General features: G+C 38.4%; 4 protein-coding genes across 4 annotated transcripts; all 4 read right to left on the bottom strand.

The window, feature by feature from the left end:
- LOC138868477 (uncharacterized) lies at positions 1-573 on the bottom strand. The gene has a single exon (XM_070146032.1). It carries the CDS (start codon positions 571-573, stop codon positions 1-3), a length of 573 nt encoding a protein of 190 aa, XP_070002133.1.
- Positions 574-696: 123 nt separating this feature from the next.
- Positions 697-2176, bottom strand: LOC104217118 (uncharacterized). The gene is made up of 2 exons (XM_009767268.2): positions 1259-2176; positions 697-1158 (listed from the first exon to the last, which is right to left on the bottom strand). Exons 1-2 carry the CDS (start codon positions 2174-2176, stop codon positions 697-699), a joined length of 1380 nt encoding a protein of 459 aa, XP_009765570.2.
- An 8550-nt stretch (positions 2177-10726) lies between these two features.
- Positions 10727-11203, bottom strand: LOC138868476 (uncharacterized). The gene has a single exon (XM_070146030.1). The coding sequence runs from the start codon at positions 11201-11203 to the stop codon at positions 10727-10729; it is 477 nt and encodes a 158-aa protein (XP_070002131.1).
- A 10049-nt stretch (positions 11204-21252) lies between these two features.
- LOC138868475 (uncharacterized) lies at positions 21253-21759 on the bottom strand. The gene has a single exon (XM_070146029.1). It carries the CDS (start codon positions 21757-21759, stop codon positions 21253-21255), a length of 507 nt encoding a protein of 168 aa, XP_070002130.1.
- Between the last annotated feature and the right edge of the window lie 334 nt (positions 21760-22093).

Here is a 22093-nt window from a genome sequence, read left to right as displayed (position 1 = left end):
TTATTCATTTGCCAACATTCTGTCAAGTCTTTTCCATATGGTATCCTGTTCTTTTCTTTCATTGCACCAGGTAAAATTGCTCCCAGAGTATCCCATATCTGATAAACCACAATCATTAAGGCATTCAATAAAGGGGATGCTTTTACTCAGTTTGTGAGGTTTGCCCCCCATCTTCTCTTCCTCTTTCAGAATACAGTTAAAATCTCCACATACTGCCCAAGGATGATCAATCGTAGAAGCAAAAATTCTCATGTATCTCCATAGGTCTTCTCTACCAATACTCCTGGATTTGGCATAAACAACAGAAATAAAAAGATCCTTGTTGTTAGTAGTATCCATTAGCTTACATGTGACCATCTGGTCCTCATTGACATATACATTGCAATTCAAAGAAGATTTCCAGAAAATCCATATCTTGTTACTACTATTAGCAAAACAGCCATGCATATTGAGAATTACTCTAAAGCTATCAATCTTATCCTCCTTCACAAAAGGCTCTTGAATAGCAATGAATGATAATTTGTAAAGATTAATAAGGTAGTTCAATCTTTCAGTAGCAGCTTGGGACTTCATGCCCCTAATATTCCAGTTGAGCATACTGATCATTGAGAAGGGTTAAGAGAGTTGTTTGTGACTTTTTCCTTTTGACTTCTAGTGATTGGTGATTCTCTGATTCTTCTTCCCTTATTGTTTTTCTCAAATCCTTGGGGGGGGGGGTAAATTACTTTGCATACATTTTCCATCAATTTCATTCTGCATTTCTTCTATCTCATCTTCAATATCTCTAGTGTTTCGATGAGATTGATTGGTGAGTTCTCCAGAAGATTCCTCAGATGTGTTGTCGTCTTCAGATGTGGATTCCTCATTCCATTCATCCTGGGGAAGTCTCTCTTTTCCTTTCGCAAATTCAGTTTTATTTATTTCACCATGTATTTTATCCTCGGAACATATTATAGCTTGAATGGGTTGTATAAGTTCCTCCTCGCCTTGATTCTCTTCTGATTCCATCAGGTTAACAAACATGTTTTGGGACTGAATTTGGTTCCCTTCTTGTTCTTCTCTATTATCACTTTTCCTCCGTGAATCCTCTATTTTATTTTGATCTTCTACTTTATCATTCCTCTTCCCCACTTTAGATTTCTTACTTGTGATAGTTTCCTAGCCATCATCAAATAAGACAACTTGTAGATCCTCAGGATTCTTGATCAAAATAGAATTTTTTCTGTGTTCTATCAATTCTCATGTCTGGCAGGTTCACATCAATTGTCAATTGTTGAAAATTTTGTTGGTTGTCGACCACTAGCATTTGTTGAGTACTAGGGGATTCTGGTCTTGCATTAGTCTTCTCTCTTGCTTTATATGATTCACTGCTTTTATTAATTCCTTCCACAGATGGAGAAGGTTTATCAATTCCGAAAATAGCACCTGTAGGTCTGTAGATTTGCTTAGGAGGTTCGCTCCTACCTCTTCTGTTTTTTACAGCATTCCTACTATCTATCATTGTATCTCTTCCTCTGTTATCTTGACTATTAGCCCTCTGTGAGGATTGCTTCTCTTTTGTCACTGTAGCATCTGCAATTTTAGAGCTTGTGGAGGCATTTTTGTTACTCTCGACATTCGTTTGCACCTCTTTTCCTTTTTGGTTATGTTGAGTATTTCGATCATTCTCCTGCACCCCTTTGTTTCTATCATTGGCTTGCTCATTATCGTTTTGCTCTTCCGGGTCAGCAAGTTCCTTCTCCAATCTTCTACATTGACTAATTTCATGCCCCTGGAGTCTACAATGGTTGCAATATTTAGTGATACCTTCGTATTCAACCTTTTGTTCATGGCCATGGAGGGGATTAGTAGCATTTTTAGACCCAACAAAGACATGACTTAGTCTAGGCTTGGATAAATCAATCTCAACACGGACTTTGGCCATACTTGGTCTAGTCTTTCCATTAGTAGCAACGTCCATATACATCGGGGTTCCAACTGGGCTCAAAATTTGTTTTATATAGTGCCAGGTATGCAAGTGAAAAGGAAGTTTTGGCAGAAGAACCCAAACCGGAGCAAGAGGACTATCTTCTTCAGGGGTGAAGTCCGGCGACCATCTGCTAAGCCACATTGGCTGGCCCTCCACCCCAATAACATGTCGACAATAGACCGTATTAAAATCCTCTTCGGTAGACATCTATGAATACATTTCTGTTATCATAGACCCCTAGTGAAACAGTCTCTTCTTCATGTACAATTTATTTTGACTGTTTTTCTTCAAAAATTTATCCTCCAGTGCTTTCCATAATTTACTTGCAGAAGTTTCCTTTGTGTATGGATATTTCTGCTCTCTAGCAAGGTAGGATCGAATGGTACCGCAAGCAACACGGTTGATAATTCTCCAATCTTCTTCTCCAATAACATCTGGTTTCTTTTCTTCAATGGCCAGATCTAGCCCTTGTTGAAAAAGGACATCTAGAACCTCGCCTTGCCACATCCCAAAATGTCCGGACCCGTCAAAAATTTCTACCGCAAATTTCGCATTTGACACAATTCTTGTCATAAGCGAAGATGCCAATGATGACGTATTGTTGACACTTGATGTAGATTCTTCTTGTTTATTGTCTCCCATATTTGACACAAATATTATTTAATAGCTGACGACACAAATCAAGATTATTTCCTTTCTGATGTAGAAGATCAGACTAAGCTGCAACTACAGAGCATACTCAGACAGAACCTTGACTCAGTTACCAAGATAAATCTTTTCTGATGTGGAAGATCAGACTATGCTGCAACCACAGAGCATACTTAGACAGTACCTTGGCTCTGATACCAATTGTTGCGGAAGCCAAATGTATATAGTGTGAATAAGTCACAACTACTATACCAAAATTATGACAGCCACCAAATAATAAATAAGACAATAAAGCAACAATAAAGGGAACACCAGAATTTACGAGGTTCGGCTAATTTTGCCTACTCCTCGGACACAACCAATATTTTATTTCACTCCAAAAATACAAGTGAAATAATACTAAAGAGAGAAGATACAAATGCCTTAAACAGATGAGAAGGCAAATGAGAGGTGTGTTTCAATCCTAAACATTAGGCCTTCTTTTATAGGGGAAAAATCCCCCCCAAACTTAACTCCCAACCAATGTGGGACTTTGGCATTTTGCCAAACTTCAACAAATCTCCACCTTGGCAAAATTCCACATTTTCAATTCTCTCTCAATAACAAATTTTGGTTGTGTCTTCATCTTCAATCTTCAGTGTTCAACAATGTTGATCAAATCCAAACAATGTTGAAACTTGACCGCAGTCACCACCTTTGTCAGCATATCAGCAGGATTCTCTGTAGTATGAATTTTCTTCACCGTGACTCCACCTTCTTCTATGATTTCTCGTACGAAATGATACCGAACATCAATGTGCTTCGTCCTTGCATGATAAACTTGGTTCTTCGCTAATTGAATAGCACTTTGACTATCACAAAAAATTGTGATACCTTTTTGTTCAACACCAAGCTCCTTTAGCAATCCTTGAAGCCAAATTGCCTCTTTCACAGCATCTGTAATAGCCATGTATTCTGCCTCTGTTGTAGACAAAGCAACTGTTGACTGCAAAGTAGACTTCCAACTAACTGGTGCCTTTGCAAAAGTAAACACATAACCAGTAGTTGATCTTCGTTTGTCCATATCACCCGCAAAATCTGAGTCACAATATCCAACTACAGACTGATTGTCTTCCTGCTCAAAAACTAACCCGACATCTACAGTATTATGAATATACCGTAGAATCCACTTCACAGCTTGCCAATGCTCCTTCCCTGGATTGTGCATATATCTGCTAATAACTCCAACAGCTTGTGAAATGTCAGGCCTTGTGCAAACCATTGCATACATCAAGCTACCAACAACATTTGCGTATGGTACCTTTGACATATACTCTCGTTCAGCTTCATCCATTGGCGACATAGTAGTACTTAGCTTAAAATGGGAAGCAAGTGGAGTACTAACTGGCTTAGTCTTGTCATCTATGCCAAAACGTTGAAGTACTCTCTTCAAATATTCCTTTTGAGATAAACAGAGTTTCTTTGAACGTCTATCTCTAATTATCTCCATGCCAAGAATTTTCTTTGCCTCACCCAAATCCTTCATCTCGAACTCCTTCTTCAGTTGAATCTTCAACTTATCAATTTCTTCCAAATTCTTGGAAGCTATCAACATATCATCAACATATAGGAGAAGATATACAAAGGAACCATCTTTAAGCTTGTGCAAATACACACAATGATCGTATTTGCTTCTCTTGTACCCTTGCCGCAACATAAACTCGTCAAATCGCTTGTACCATTGTCTAGAAGATTGTTTCAATCCGTACAACGATTTTTCAAGTTTGCACACCATATTTTCTTTTCCAGCAACTTTGAATCCTTCTGGCTGAGTCATGTAGATTTCCTCCTCCAAGTTTCCATGTAAAAACGCAGTTTTTACATCCATCTGAACTAGTTCCAAATCCAATTGTGCTACCAAAGCCAACATAATTCTAATGGAGGAATGTTTTACAACTGGAGAAAATACTTCATTGTAATCAATTCCCTCCTTTTGAGCATATCCTTTGGCCACCAATCTTGCTTTGTAGCGAACATCTAATTGGTTAGGAAATCCTTCTTTCTTTGCAAATACCCATTTGCACCCAATTGCTTTCTTTCCCTTCGGGAGATTGGCCAATCTCCATGTATGATTCTGATGAAGGGACTGTATTTCATCATTCATGGCAATCCTCCACTTATCTTCTTCTGAACTTTGGACAGCGTCTTTATAAGTAGTAGGAACATCATCAGCTACAATTGAGGTTGCACAAGCAACCGTCTCTATGAGACGAACAGGTTTCGTTATTGTTCTTTTTGGCCTGCTGGTTGCTATTGATTCAAGTTGTTGTTGAGATTCCTGAGTTGGAATCTCCTCTACTGGCTCTCCTTCCAGAGGGTAATCTTCATTTGTTTCCTCCTCTGCTTCTTGTGTAGGAAAAATAAATTTTCCCTCAAACTCCACCTGCTTAGAAGCACCTTCATTTTGTTTGGTATCTTCTGTTACCTTATTTACCATAGCAAATTCATCAAAGGTAACATCTCTGCTGAATATTACTTTCTTTGTCATAGGACACCATAAGCGATATCCTTTGACTCCAGAAGTAATTCCCATAAAAATAGCCTTCTTTGCCCTTGGATCCAATTTTGACTCCGTCACATGATAATATGCAGTTGAGCCAAACACGTGCAAAGAGTTATAATCTACAGCAGGTTTTCCGTACCATTTTTCAAATGGTGTTTTGCCATCAATAGCAGCAGATGGTAGACGATTAATGAGGTGGCATGCATATGTAATTGCCTCAGCCCAAAATTCTTTGCCCAAGCCAGCATTGGACAACATACACCGTACCTTCTCCAGCAAGGTCCGGTTCATACGTTCTGCCACTCCATTCTGTTGTGGTGTATGTCTAACAGTGAAGTGTCGGACGATGCCATCATTTTCACAGACCTTATTGAAATGATCATTTTTGTATTCACCTCCATTGTCTGTGCGAATACACTTGATTCTCCTGCCTGTCTGATTCTCCACCATCGTCTTCCATTTGAGAAAAATTCCCAACACTTCATCTTTGCTCTTCATTGTATACACCCATACTCTTCGGGAAAAATCATCAACAAAGGTTACAAAATAGTGCTTCCCACCCAATGAAGGTGTTTTGGAAGGACCCCAAACATCAGAGTGTACATAATCCAAAATGCCTTTAGTATTATGGATCGCTGTACCAAATTTAACCCTTGTCTGTTTCCCTTTAACACAATGCTCACAAAACTCCAAGTTGCAAGCCTTTACTCCTTTTAACAATCCTTGATCTGATAGAGTTTTCAAGGATTTTCCTCCAGCATGTCCCAAGCGCATGTGCCATAGCTTGGTTGCTTCTGCCTCTTTGTCGTCACTGGATGTTACTGTCGCTGTCCCAATAACTGTACTGCCACGATAGCGGTACATATTATTATTCTTCCGATTAGCCTTCATTACCACTAGTGCACCGGAGCATACTCTCATCACTCCATTTTCTGCAATGATTTTGAACCCTTTTGATTCTAGGGCTCCCACAGAGATGAGATTCTTCTTCAAATCCGGTACATATCGAACATCTATCAATGTTCTGATCATTCCATCATGGTTCCTTAATCGTATTGAACCAATGCCATATGAGGTAAGAGGGCTGTTATCCGCTGTGTGGATGACTCCATATTCTCCTTCTTGAAATTCCATGAACCAGTCCCTGTTGGGACACATATGATAGCTACAAGCCGAGTCCATCAACCATATGTCTGATGATGTTGATGACTCTGTTGTAACTAATGAGAAGTCTGAATCATCACAATCAGCTACATTTGAATCCATAATAGCCTTTCCATTGTTATGTTTGGCCTTATTCTTCAACTTCGGACAGTCTTTCTTCCAGTGCCCTTTTTCTCGACAAAAGGCACATTCATCTTTGCTGGGTCTGGATCTTGACTTGGATCTTCCCTTCTTTGTCCTCGTTTGATTTTGAGGACGACCCCTCACAAACAGTGCTTCTCCTTCTCCGCCCTTCTGTTTTTCTCGCTTTCTTTGTTCATAGCTGTACAAAGCTGAACAAACTTCTCTGAGAGAAATTTCGTCATTTCCATGGAGTAGAGTAGTTTCAAGGTGCTCGTACTCATCAGGAAGTGACGCCAACAACATTAAGGCCAAGTCACCATCATCATAAGTTGTATCCATATTTTGCAAATCTGTGACCAACTTATTGAAACTGGTGATATGTTCATTCATCGTGGTACCAGGAACATAGGTGAAGTGAAACAGTCTCTTCTTCATGTACAATTTATTTTGACTGTTTTTCTTCAAAAATTTATCCTCCAGTGCTTTCCATAATTTACTTGCAGAAGTTTCCTTTGTGTATGGATATTTCTGCTCTCTAGCAAGGTAGGATCGAATGGTACCGCAAGCAACACGGTTGATAATTCTCCAATCTTCTTCTCCAATAACATCTGGTTTCTTTTCTTCAATGGCCAGATCTAGCCCTTGTTGAAAAAGGACATCTAGAACCTCGCCTTGCCACATCCCAAAATGTCCGGACCCGTCAAAAATTTCTACCGCAAATTTCGCATTTGACACAATTCTTGTCATAAGCGAAGATGCCAATGATGACGTATTGTTGACACTTGATGTAGATTCTTCTTGTTTATTGTCCCCCATATTTGACACAAATATTATTTAATAGCTGACGACACAAATCAAGATTATTTCCTTTCTGATGTAGAAGATCAGACTAAGCTGCAACTACAGAGCATACTCAGACAGAACCTTGACTCAGTTACCAAGATAAATCTTTTCTGATGTGGAAGATCAGACTATGCTGCAACCACAGAGCATACTTAGACAGTACCTTGGCTCTGATACCAATTGTTGCGGAAGCCAAATGTATATAGTGTGAATAAGTCACAACTACTATACCAAAATTATGACAGCCACCAAATAATAAATAAGACAATAAAGCAACAATAAAGGGAACACCAGAATTTACGAGGTTCGGCTAATTTTGCCTACTCCTCGGACACAACCAATATTTTATTTCACTCCAAAAATACAAGTGAAATAATACTAAAGAGAGAAGATACAAATGCCTTAAACAGATGAGAAGGCAAATGAGAGGTGTCTTTCAATCCTAAACATTAGGCCTTCTTTTATAGGGGAAAAATCCCCCCAAACTTAACTCCCAACCAATGTGGGACTTTGGCATTTTGCCAAACTTCAACACTGTCAACCATTTACTTTTGCACTGCCTAGTAGCTGCAGATATCCGGAATGTGTTTCTAGAAATCTTGGGATTAAGTTGGGCTCAACCTAGAGAAATCAGGGAGGCAGTAGAAAGTTGGAGTAAGTGAATAGTTGACAAAACCATCAGGAAAAGCTGGAAGATGATTCCAGAAAGTATTTTTTGTGTCTCTGGCAAGAAAGGAATCGCGGATGCTTTGATCACATATCAACTCCAAACCACTCTCTGAAAGCTAAATGCTTTTTGTATCTTTTTAGTTGGAATACTCTTTCCCCTGTAAATAATGCTCTCTCCCTCCTCGATTTCATCGGTTCACTTACTCTTGCTTAAACCCTGTACTTACTCCTCCTCGTTCTATATGCAAAGTATATGTAGTTGAGGAAACTTCTTGTTTGTGTTCATATTATTTTGATATTCATGTGCCATATTTGAAAAAATAGGCCACATTGGCATGATGACAAAGGTGAGATAGATCCTTTTGCATCACCTATATCCATATTCAACCAACCTGGTAGAGGTTTGAAAATGCTCGTAATCAATATTGGATTGATACGGAGAAAATGTTAACTACAACACATATATTTTTGAATTTCCCGGAAGTTCAACCATATTATAGGTAAGTTTCGAATTTTATTATTGACTTACATGCACAAACCATTAATATCTTTAACTAATGAAATTTGTAAACGTGTCGGACAATTACTTCGTGAGTCAGTTTGACCATGATACTGCTTATCCAAGTTCTTTAGAGTAATTTAGAGATTCTTTAAGTGTTAATTAATTTGTAACCATGACATTCATTATTTTAGTTCCCTGGGCTAGGTTCTGTAAAAATGTATTGGAGCTTACATCTACTTATCATTGTAATTTTACATCTTCTTGAGGTCAGCAATGAAACACCTTACAATAACAATAATCCAGTAAAATTCCAATAGTGGGATCTGGGGAGGGTAGTGTGTACGTAGACCTTACCCCTACCCCGAAGGAGTAGAGAGGCTATTTCCGAAAGACTCCCGGCTCAACAAAAAAAAGACAAAAGGGAGACAATATTAGTATCACCACATAAATCATAGGAAAATAGGAACAACATTAAATTTAGAAGAAAGATGTAAAGCAAAAGCGATAGGTAGTAAATATGTCATCCATTGAAAAGCGTAATAGTAAGACACAATATTGCCAATAGCTATCTTAGACAAAAATCCTACCAGACTAGTCTCATAGAGGTACGAAGTAAGGCAAGACTCAACTACCTCATAACCTACAACCCTAATACTCGACCTCCACATTTTCCTATCAAGTGTCATGTCCTCGGAAATCTAAAGCCTCACCATATCCTGCTTGATCACCTCTCCCCAATACTTCTTAGGTTGCCCTCTACCTCTTCTCGTACCCTCCACAACTAGCCGCTCACACCTCCTTACCGGGACATCTGGGCTTCTCCTCTGAACATGCCCGAACCATTTGAGTCTCACTTCCCGCATCTTGTCATCAATGGGAACCACGTATACCTTCTCCCGAATATCATCATTCCTAATTTTATCCATCCTAGTGTGCCCGCACATCCACCTCAACATCCTCATTTCTGCTACTTTCATCTTTTGGATATGTGAGTTCTTAACAGGCCAACACCCAGCCCATATATCATGGTCGGTATAATCACCGCTTTATAGAACTTACCTTTGAGTATCGGTGGAACTCTCTTGTCACATAGGACTCCAGATGCTAACCTCCACTTCATCCATCCTACCCCAATATGGTGTGTGACATCCTCGTCAACCCCCCCTCCTGGATAGCCAACCCAAGGTACTTGAAGCTGCCTCTACTTGGGATGGCATGTGATTCAAGCCTCACATCCACGCGCAATTCCCCCGACTCAGCGCTGAACTTACACTCCACGTATTCCGTCTTCGTCCTGCTCAGCTTGAAACCCTTAGACTCAAGAGCCTGTCTCCAAACCTCCAGCCTCTCGTTAACACCGGCTCGTGACTTATCAATCAAAACTATGTCTTCAGCGAATAGCATGCACCACGGCACCTCCCCTTGAATATGGTGCGTTAACGCATCCATCACCAGGGCGAATAAGAACGGACTGAGCGCAGAACCTTGGTGTAACCCCATTACAACCGTAAAATGGTCAGAGTCACCTCCGACTATCTTAACCCGAGTCTTAGCCCCATCATACATATCCTTAATCGCCATAATGTAGGGAACCGACACACCTTTTGCCTCCAAGCATCTCCAGAGAATTTCTCTAGGAACCTTGTCATACGCTTTCTATAGGTCAATAAACACCATGTGCAGATCCTTCTTCCTCTCTCTGTACAGTTCCACCAACCTCCTAATAAGATGTATAGCTTCTGTAGTAGAACGACCCGGCATGAACCCAAACTGGTTGTCGAATATAGACACTGTCATCCTCACCCTCGCTTCAACCACCCTCTCCCACACTTTCATGGTATGACTCAGTAATTTGATACCCCTATAATTGTTACAACTCTGAATATCACCTTTGTTCTTATACAATGAGACCACCATACTCCACCTCCACTCAAATAACATTAAACAACCTAGTCAACCACTCCAAATCTACTCTCCCCACACACTTCCAAAATTCCACTGGAATCTCGTCTAGCCCGGTTGCTCTGCCCCTACTCATCTTACGCATAGCTCCCACGACCTCCTCAACCTTGATACGCCTGCAGTACCCAAAGTCATGGTGATTCTTGGAATGCTCCAATTCTCCTAGCACAATATCTCGATCCTCTTCTTCATTCAGAAGTTTATGAATTAAGTCTGTCATCTCCTCTTAATCTGGGCATCTTCCATCAATACTCTACCTTCGACATGCATCTCACTTGGTCCAAATCCCGAGCCTTTCTCTCTCTCAACTTAGCCAGCCTGAATAACTTCTTTTCCCCACCTTTTCCCCTAGTTCCTCGTACATACGACCATAAGCCGCAGTCTTAGCCTCCGTGACCGCCATCTTAGCTTCCTTCCTAGCTACCTTATCCCTCTTCATGCACACTCGCCTCTCCTCCTCACTTATGCTCCCCACTAACTTCAGGTATGCCGCCTTCTTCTCTTCCACTTTACCTTGGACCACTTCACTCCACCACCAGTCTCCTTTGTGCCCACCAGAGACGCCCGTCGAGACCCCTAACACCTTTCTTGCAGCCTCCCTTATACAGTTTGCTGTCACTGGCCACATAGTGCTCGCGTTACCATTGCTCCTCCAAGCCCCCATAGCCGATAACTGCCCTTCCAACTTTTGGGCTTTATCCTTAGTTAAGCTTCCCCATTTGATTCTCGGTCTTCCTTGAGCAGACCTTCTCCCCCTCTTTAACATAATACCAACGTCCATCACCAAGAGCCTATGTTGCGTCGTGATTATCTCACCCGGAATCACTTTGCAATCCTTGCATAGCCCTCTGTCATACCTCCTGAGGAGGAGATAGTCAATCTGAGTCTTCGCCGCCGCATTTTGAAAAGTAACCAGATGCACCTCTCTCTTCAGAAAGCTAGAGTTCGCAATCACCAACCCAAAAGCCTTAGCAAAGTCCAACAACGAGGTACCTCCTTCGTACCTCTCCCCGAAACTGAAGCCTCCATGAACCTCGTCATAACCACTTGCGTTCGACTCGATATGACCATTGAAATCCCCTCTTATAAATAGCTTCTCAGCAGGCAGAGCCTGGCGCACAATCTCATCTAACCCCTTCCAGAAGTGTCGTTTAACCTCCTCATCCAGGCCCGCATGCGGCGCTAACGACCTTTAGGGTGCGCTCACCAACTACCAACTTAATAGTCATCAATCTATCATTCACTCATCTAACCTCAACTATAGACTCTCTAAGTCCCCTATCTACCAAGATACACACACCATTCTTACCTTTCTCGACTCGTGAGTACCAAAGCTTATACCCGTCCACGTCCTTTGCCCTCAACCCTACCCACCTTGTCTCTTGGACAAATGCTATATTGACCCTCCTCTTCTAGAGGATCTTCGCCAACTCTATAGACTTACTCGTCAATGTACCTACGTTCCATGACCCAATTCTCAACCTATGGGCACCCTTGTCCCCTTTACCTCCCTTGCCTCTTGACCCACCCCTAACCCTTGCCCTGCCTCCTGCCCCACCCCCCGCTCCACCCAAGGACATGACCTCACTCGATCCCAGACCACAGCCACTATACCTACGTCAGACTACTGGGAATCACTAACACACATAAGGCAACAGACCAAACTAGAAGAAGACAAGCTGCAACTACAGACACACTAATACGGTGAATAGATTAATACGAACTATGATGGCAACAATTTAACTAACACAACAAAGGGAAACAGGAAAACGGGAGGTACCAACTCCCGCGAGTAGAACCTGGGAATTGTCTTGGTATATACGACGGTGTTGCGGCAACCTAGCACGTTCGCTTCCACTCCCGCCGTCCCTTGCTGACATTCGCTCGGACTATTCTGTTTGCACACGCACATCTCGTTCGCCGCCTAATAGCCACAAGTCCTAACCTGAAATACACACAAACACCACGAAGCCAAACAAAGGAGGGAGGGGTTGTTACCGCTACCACGGGTGTGGCCCTACCCATAGTAAAGTAGCGCAAAAAAAAGGATGAACTAAAACCTTAAGTTAATTTAAAAACAGTCAATAATGAATAAAAGGAAGAGAAGAATCAGGAGGAAAAGATAGAGTGAGTCTGTACAAGAAAAAGGAAGATAACAAAGTAACGAATCAGGAGGAAAATATAGAGTGAGAAAGTAAGTAAGAGAAGAAAAATTCAGAAGACAATAAACGTCTAATACAAATATAGAAGAGGTAATTACAAGAAGCTGGAGATAGCAAAATATTAAGATAGTAACAATAAGAACCAAAACCAAATAATAAAAACAGATAGTAACAATAATTAAATGTCTATATCTTAGTTAAACTATGTTGATGATTTTGTATGATTGTTAAAGCATAAAGAAGCAACAGAATATGACAATCAAAGTTTCAAGAAGCAACAGAAATGTAGCTGTGAATATTCCAATTATTGTCTTATGAAACACCCTATTTCATAAAATAAAAAGTTTGCTCTTTTCCAGATCTGAGTCAGATTGAATTTTCCGAATTTGTAATTGTCCTGGAATTATTCATCTTTTTCTCATACATAGTATATTCTTTAAGAAACCGACGGCTCTTCTTTTCCTTATCTCGGTTATTTGAAGTTATATAAATTATTGCCTGAATGCACACTTCAAGTTTTTCTATAAGCCGTCATATGCTGCATATAGCTATAACTCTGAGCAAATATGAAGTGCTTAAGCATAGGATGATTCCTTTTTATCCCAATTAGCAATTATTTGGGTCTGATGGTAGGAAATCTTTAAGTGCCTCTCTGTCGATATTTTCTTATACATATATATAATCTGGCTCCTTAAAATGATAATAGGCCTGCCACTCTATACTTCTCCACTTGAATATCTGGATTTTGTATGCGGCAGGTTTGAACATGCGCCATTGGCCCTCAGGTATTTCTTGGTTATCCAAAAAAAATAAAATAAAAATTGGCTTCCTAATCTTGTACAGTTCAGATATTGCACCAAAAGCTTGTTCACTGTGTCCTTGTTTGGAACAGAAAATACAGATTCGATAATTTCGTCCACTATGTACGAAAATGTACTCCAGAGATTTCCCCTGATTTGGAGTTCATTATCCAATGTCGTACATTTCCTGTCTTGCAAGTTCATTATTCTTGAAATACTATGTTCGCGCAACTTATAACTTGCAATTTCAATACTGTCAATGGTATTTATTTGAAAAGTAATATTTGTTGTCTTTAAGTTGGTGTTATGCATTTGTGTCACCCCAGATTCTGTGAATGTGCTTGATATGCTTGCTGATGCAGATGAATGGGATTGCAGAACGGAGGTAAACAAGAGAACATTTGGCCTTAGAAGTCTAGAATAAACTATAGCAGCTGAACTGGTTTTTCTTCACTGGAGCTATTTGTGTTATCACGAACACTGAATTTTCTTAATTTCTGGTACTTGTTTCGGAATTCTTTGTTAAAAAATATCGATGTCCTAAAAATAAATAGGCTTGTGGTTCGTTCTAGGGATAAGGTTGAGTAGGATCACGGCCACTCTAGAATTTTGGTTATTTTTCTGGCTGGTAAAAAATGATCAGCATAAAAGTCTTCATTGAGTTCTTTCAAATGAACAGAGTAGACTAAAATCTTGGTTGACTCGATTGCTGGGTTTTGTCTCTGTAAGAGCGAAAAAGGTAAGACAATTTCCATTCTCTTCTTTATCTTATTAGGAAAATGGTATATGCCAATAATGTATGTTTCCTAAGTATGGTATTCTGAAATGTAGGAAGGAGAGTGCTGGAACTTATTCATAATTATATTATCTCTCCTAGCTTTTCTTTTTTGCTTCTCTTCTCTCTCCTTATATGATTTCTTTTTCCTCGTGAAGATATTGGTTTGTTGTATGGAAACTCTGCATTAAGTGGTAAATTGATAATACCAAAAATCGATACCTTATACTTCCTCCAATCCAATTCATGCTCGGCAAGGAGTTTAGGAAAGAAATAAAGACTTAGAAACTTGTGGTCTTAACATGTAATATTTGTGTGATTATAAAACTTTTGGAACTTGAGATTTTAAACATGTCAGGACATTTGTGTTGGTGTAAAACTTCTCATGAAGATATTGGTATAAAATGTCTCTATTGGCTCAACAACAACTTCTTGGGCTGGGCCACCAGCTTGAGGTTGTTCCTGATGGTGGACTTCAGCAATGGTAGCCACTGCTTCTTCAGTCTGAGAATCTGCCTGTTTGTCGCTTGCGGCCTGAGCGGCTCAGTTCGGCCGAGCCTGTGGGCGTGGTGTTTTGTCCATAGTTGGATCGGCAAATCGATTCTTGCTTGGCTTACTTGCTTGATTGAAAGAGTTTTCCTGTTGGACAGCTACTATGAATAAATGGATTGTCTTTATTGAACCTAGCCTTACTAAATATCGTAAAAAAAAAAAAAAAAACCAGCCGCTGCAAGTGCTTGAGAATGAGTTCACGCTCTTCTTGTTACAGTAAGTGCTGCAATTGAATCAGCTCTTGATGCAACTTGGTGTAAGCGTAAAATGTTGAAGCTTAAAGTTAAATTATTTTCACATATAGAGATATGCCATTTTCTTTGGAACAAATAAGGAAGTAATGTCTCATAAAGTGAAATAGAGGGCATACCAGTATAGAACTGGAGATTTACAGAGTTTATGCTCTCACTACCTTTAGAATATATGAGTCAGCTTTTGGAATAATACTGGGTCTGTTGTTGTTGTTGAGTCAACTTTTGGTTTTCTGAAATTGCAATGTTTTTTGACTTAGATCCTTATGATTGGCTTGGAATTTTTTCTATATGGCGCAAGATCAATTGTTTGAAGAGGTGTCTTCCACTTAAGTAATTTTGTACATTTTCTGTATTGTTTTTAGGTATGGATCTTTTGGAATCTAATTTATTGGATATTTTTTGAAAGCATGTCACATTCTCTTGTGTTTGTAATTTTACAGTATTTTTCCTGGTGCTTCTGTGAAGGACTTTCTAGTTTCTAGCACCATCGCTTCTTTACGAGAATTGTAAGCTATTTCCCGAGGAAGGCTTTAAGGATATAGTTTCAATTCTTTGAATTTTTTTTAAGATTTCGATGTTTACATTGTTTATTCGTAGGATCTTGTATGAAAATATAGTGATTGGTACAATGCTAAAGGAGATTGGCTTGTTGAGAAAACTGAAGATTTTCGTCTCCGAAACCAGCTCAGATGACCAATTCTTCCCAAGCTTGATTATTTCAAACATTATGGAGATGTTAGTATACTCTTGAGTGTTTTTGTACGTGGGACATTCCTTTTCTGTCTGAGCTGAATATTATGATTTGTCACTGTTTAATGTTTCACATTGACACTTTCTTGAGTTCAAATAATGTGAATTGGATTGGATGGTTGATTTCTATGATGGAGAAGTAGAATATACTGCTTCATTCTTTGTTTCCATAAGCAGTGCACTTCTTCAGTCAAAGGTTGGGTTCGGGACATTTGAATTTACATTGTTTTCATCAGACTTATGTAGTTTATCTAATTAAAAAAGGATTATTTGAGACGTTTGACGCATTTTACAGGGTCATGCTTCCGTTATAACCTCACATTATGCTTTCACGTGTTTTCATATAATGGAAGTATGTCAGTTGAAATCAACATATATAAAAAATAGTATGTCAATTAGATTCTCAAACGTTTCTATTGACACGCATTTTAATCTTGACTTAAACCAATTCAAGGCATTTTAAATATTTAGTTATTTACGACTAATAAACTTATATTTTTGTACTTCTTTAATTAATTAGATAAAATTAATTTTTTAATGCACATCGTTACTTAAGTTAAGAATACTTTATTAGTGGAATTTATTGCCGCTTTACTTTTTTAGGCTCAAAAATTATATTTTACGTTCGATATGAAGTTAACCTCGTTTGAACTTGAGTTCTAATACTAATAATGTATATAAGTCAGTCACGGTTGAAAGCAATTGCCAACTTAAACTAGTGCTATTATAATTCTCCAATTGTTACGAAACAATAAAAGAAGAAGAAGAGTATTGCAGAGAAAAGTAGGGAGAAGAGAATTCTTATTGAATTTTGGGATGATTTACAATGGGGTAAGACCCCTCTATTTATAGGGGGAAAATGACTTAGCCACAAAGTAAAACTCTCTACAAGATAGACATTCACTCTAAATAGAATCCTATTCATAACACTCCTCCTTGAATGTCTACTCAATAAGTAATGTGCCTCGTTAAAACCTTAACTAAAATAAAACCCAATGGGAAAAAAAAATTCTAGAAAAGGAAAAAGAGTACACATATCTAACTATACACCCTTTGGTTGCCTCGTTAAAAACCTTGCAAGGAAAACCCAGTGGGACAAAACCTTGTAAGGAAAAAAGAGTGCAACACACATTAAACTCCCCATGATGAGAGCATCATTTCACATCCTTGAGCCTTCGCATCCCAATCTTGTGTATTAGCTTCTTGAAGGTTGACGTCAGTAGAGACTTGGTGAGCAAATCAGCCATATTATCACTTGAACGAATCTGTTGCACATTGATATCATTATTCTTTTGAAGATCATGTGTGAAAAATAACTTTGGTGAAATGTGCTTTGTCCTATCTCCTTTTATGAATCCTCCCTTCAATTGAGCTATGCATGCTGCATTGTCTTCATACAAAATCGTGGGTAGTTTTTCACATTTCAAACCACATTTGTCTCGAATAAGATGTATTATAGACCTCAACTACACACACTCTCGACTTGCTTCATGAATATCAATTATCTCGGCATGATTAGATAAAGTAGCCACAATTGATTGCTTAGTCGATCGCCAAGATATGGCAGTGCCTCCACATGTAAACACATAACCTATTTGAGATCGAGCCTTGTGTGGATCGGATAAATACCCAGCATCGGCATAACCAACAAGATCAGGACTGCAATTATTGCCATAAAATAAGCCCATATCGGTAGTCCCTTTTAGATACCGTAATATGTGTTTGATTCCATTCCAGTGTCTCCTTGTGGGAGCAGAGCTATATCTTGCTAAGACATTAACTGAAAAAGTTATGTCGGTCCTTGTAGTGTTAGCAAGATACATTAGTGCACCAAGGTACTTCAGGACCAAGTAGCTCTTCATTCTCTTCTTGAGGCCGGAATGGATCCTTATTCACATCAAGTGATCGAACAACCATCGGAGTACTTAATGGATATGCTCCATCCATGTAAAACCGTTTCAATACCTTTTCTATGTAGGCAGATTGATGAACAAAAATTCCGTTTGCCAAATGTTTGATTTGCAAACCAAGACATAATTTTGTCTTTCCGAGATCTTTCATCTCGAATTCCTTCTTTAAATAATCAATTGCATTTTGGAGTTCTATAGGAGTTCCAATAAGGTTTATGTCATCAACATATACAACAAATTCCGATGTTGTTTTCTTTATAAAAACACATGGGCAAATTACATCATTTATATAGCCTTTGTTTAATAAATACTCGCCAAGACGATTATACCACATTCATCCTGATTGCTTTAGACCATACAACGATCTTTGCAATTTGATTGAAAATATTTCCCGGGACTTTGAATTATTTGCTTTAGGCATTTTGAATCCCTCGGGAATTTTCATGTATATCTCATTATCAAGTGAGCCATAAAGGTAGGCGGTAACCACATCCATTAAATGCATGTCAAGTTTTTCATGGATAGCAAAACTAATGAGATAACGAAACGTTATAGCATCCATAACGGGTGAACATGTCTCTTCATAATCGACACCCGGCCTTTGTGAAAATCTTTGTGCAACAAGGCGTGCCTTATATCTTTGTACCTCGATTTTCTCATTTCTCTTGCGTACAAAGACCCATTTATAGCCAACAGGCTTAACACCATTAGGTATTTGGACTACAGGCCCAAAAACTTCACGTTTTGCAAGTGAATTCAATTCTGATTGGATTGCTTCTTGCCATTTTGGCCAATCAAGTCTTTGTCGACATTCTCCAACAGATTGAGGTTCAAGATCCTCACTTTCTTGCATAATGCTAGATGCAACATTATATGCAAAGACATAATCCACCACTATATCCACTCGATTCAAATTTGTCTCAATATCGATTGGATTTATTGATAGTTCCTTATTTTCTTGAGTCTCGGGCTTAGTGGATTCCTCATGAATCTCAGAATTTATTAAATTGTGGATTTCTTCATGAGATTCTTTCGTAGTGCCATTTTGATCATTTATTTTCCTTTTTCTAGGATTTCGATCTTTGGAACCTAATAGTCTGCCACGTTTTAGGCGTGCTTTTGACTCATTAGCTATGACACTAGAAGATTGTTCAACAGGGACATCAATACGGATTGGAACATTCTCTGCAGGGATATGTGATTTTGTTATCCTTTTTCAAATCCGTAAATGCATCTGGCATTTGATTTGCTATTCTCTACAAATGGATAATCTTTTGCACCTCTTTTTCACAAATAGAGGCACGTGGATCAAGATGAGATAATGATGAATTTTTCCATAAAATTTCCCGTTTGGTTTCACCAACTTCTCCCCCTAATTTTGGGAAAAGTGTCTCATCGAATCGATAGTCTGCAAATCGAGCAGTGAATAAATCCCCCGTTAATGTTTCAAGATAGCGAATAATGGAGGGCGATTCAAACCCAACATATATTCCTAACCTTCTTTGCGGACCCATTTTGGTGCGATATGGCGGTGCTACAGGCACATATACTGCGCATCCAAAAATTCTTAAATGGGATATATTAGGTTCATGACCCAAAACTAATTGCAATGAAGAATATTTATGATAATTTGTCGGTCTGAGACGAACTAGTATTGTTGCATGCAAAATGGCGTGGCCCTAAACAGAAGTGGGAAGCTTCGTTTTCATGAGTAACGATCTTGCTATCAATTGCAGACGTTTAATTAAAGACTCTGCAAGACCATTTTGAGTGTGAACATGAGCTACAGGATGTTCCACTTTTATCCCAATTGATAAGAAATAATCGTTAAATGCTTGGGATGAAAACTCAGCAGCATTATCAATTCTAATAGACTTAATTGGATTATCGGGAAATTGTGCCCGCAATCATATTATTTGTGCCATTAATTTTGCAAATGCGAGGTTGCGAGATGACAATAGGCTCACATGAGACCATCTAGAAGATGCGTCTATTAAGACCATAAAATATCTAAACGACTCACTAGGTGGGTGAATAGGTCCACAAATGTCCCCTTGTATACGTTCCAAAAACGCAAGGGACTCAATTCTAATCTTTGTTGGTGATGGTCTAATAATTAACTTGCCTTGATAACAAGAAGTGCAAGAAAATTCATTATTTAAAAGAATCTTTAAATTCTTTAATGAATGCCCATTTAAGTTTTCTATAATTCATCTCATCATAATTGATCCAGGGTGTCCCAATCGATCATGCCAAATTACAAAAGTATTGGAATTAGTAACCTTTTGATTTACGGTAGAATGTGCCTCAATTGCACTAATTCTTGTCCAATACAGGCCACAAGATAAGGATTGGAACTTCTCAATAACCCTCTTTTGGCCAGAGATATTCTTGGTAATGATGAGATATTCAAGATATTCTCATTTATTGTCTCAATATGATATCCATTTCGACGGATATCTTTAAAACTCAACAAGTTCCTCTTGGACTTGGAGGAGAACATTGCATTCTCTCTGATAAGTATTGTTCCTTTAGGCAGAGTTATAGTAGCTCTTCCAGAGCCTTCAATTAATTTACTACTACCAGAAATTATAGTAACATCTACCTTACACATATTTAAATAAGAGGAATATTTCTTCTTTTTGAATATTGTATGTGTCGTACATGAATCAATTAAACAAATATTTTTACAATTGAACTTTGATCCAAGTTTGCTTTGTGGGATATCCATATTTGCTTCCAATGGTTTTGCATACAAAAGAAATAGACGAATAAATATTAGTATATTCAGAGAAAAAGGAAAGAAATAAAGTTAAACAAATGATTTGATAATGACATTTTAATGCAATTTTGAGTAAACTCTTATTATATATAATGCAAACAATTACGTAGTTAAAGATTATACAATTATAAGCACATTATACATCTATGACCCAGTATGGTAATGATTATTATAGACATTTTTTTAAACAACTGGAAATTTCCGCCAAAAAAAAATATTACCCAAACGTCATTGATATTTTTGAAAAATTCTATTCAATAGGTGGTTTCCGTTTTTTTTTTTGGTGAAAACTAAAAAACTTTGCTCTAATAGTGTTTAGCTGGAAAGCTTTTGGAAAACTGAAAAAGTATCAACACCTTTTTGTGAACAAATGTCGTAAAAATTAACTAGTATACTACTATATCAGACTTGTGTAGTAGTAATGCAAACAAACTATTTATTAAATGATTCTCTGATACTATACGCCATGACTATGTTATTTATCATTAGTAATGCTAATGTACATTTCATGCGCAATTGCTAGCTTTTACAATTAAATAACTATTTTGAAATTGTAATGACTATAGTAAAAAAATGTACGTAATAACATTGAATTTTGTGTTACAGTTCACGTGATTGGTTAGGCATCAAGTTCATTATTTAAAACAAATATAAGAATCATATTTAATCAAAACGTACTAACACTATTTCATAAAATAAATAATACTAATCAATACTAATGACTACTATTCATGTAAAGAACTATGATTACATGATGTTTATTCACTAACTACTACGAATTGACAAAAATAAAATTTAAACTACTCAATCTTCTTTAACCACGGATCCATCACCGATCAAGTGGTCTATTTTCCCATCAAGTGGGTGATGTCAAAATCATTATCTGAGACAAAATTGGCTTCAGGACCTTTATTCTTTAGAGATGCTTGATAAAGCTCAACCAAATGTCTTGGTACACGATAAATATTTGCCCAATGGCCTTTTCCACTGCAACAATAACATTCGGTTTCTGAACCATTTGCCTTTGGTTTCTCATCTTTCCCTTTCCACTTTTGGTGGTTATTTTTCTTTGAGGGGTGATTAACACCAGAAAAATTTCTTCCTTGTTCACGGCCATGGCCACGACCACGACCATGACCACGACCACGACCACGAATAGGGCCACAACCTTTTCCATGCTTAGCATAATGGGAATACACCTCATCCACTTCAGGCAATGGTGTAGACCCAGTGGGTCGATTTTCGTGATTTCTCATGAGCAAGTCATTGTTTCGCTCAGCCACAAGGAGAAGAGAAATCAACTCAGAGTACTTTTTGAAACCTTTCTCTCTGTATTGCTGTTGCAAGACCATATTGGAGGCATGAAACGTTGTGAACGTTTTTTCAAGCATATCATAATCAGTGATAGTATCTCCACAGAGTTTCAATTTAGAAGTAATTCTGAACATTGCAGAATTATATTCAGAAACAGACTTAAAGTCTTGGAGCCTCAGATGATCCCAATCATATCGTGCTTGTGGAAGAGTGACCAACTTTAAGTTGTCATATCTTTCCTTTAATCATTCCACAAAACAAGTGGATCTTTGACTGTGAGATATTCTATTTTCAACCCTTCATCAAGGTGATGGTGCAAGAAAATTAAGGCTTTAGCACAGTCTTGGGTGGATGCTTTAGTTTTGTCTTTAA

The sequence above is a fragment of the Nicotiana sylvestris genome, chromosome 5 (assembly GCF_000393655.2).
Source record: "Nicotiana sylvestris chromosome 5, ASM39365v2, whole genome shotgun sequence".
Lineage (NCBI taxonomy): Eukaryota > Viridiplantae > Streptophyta > Magnoliopsida > Solanales > Solanaceae > Nicotiana > Nicotiana sylvestris.
Note: the sequence above shows the minus strand (reverse complement) of the source record. Positions and strands in the feature narration are given on the sequence as shown.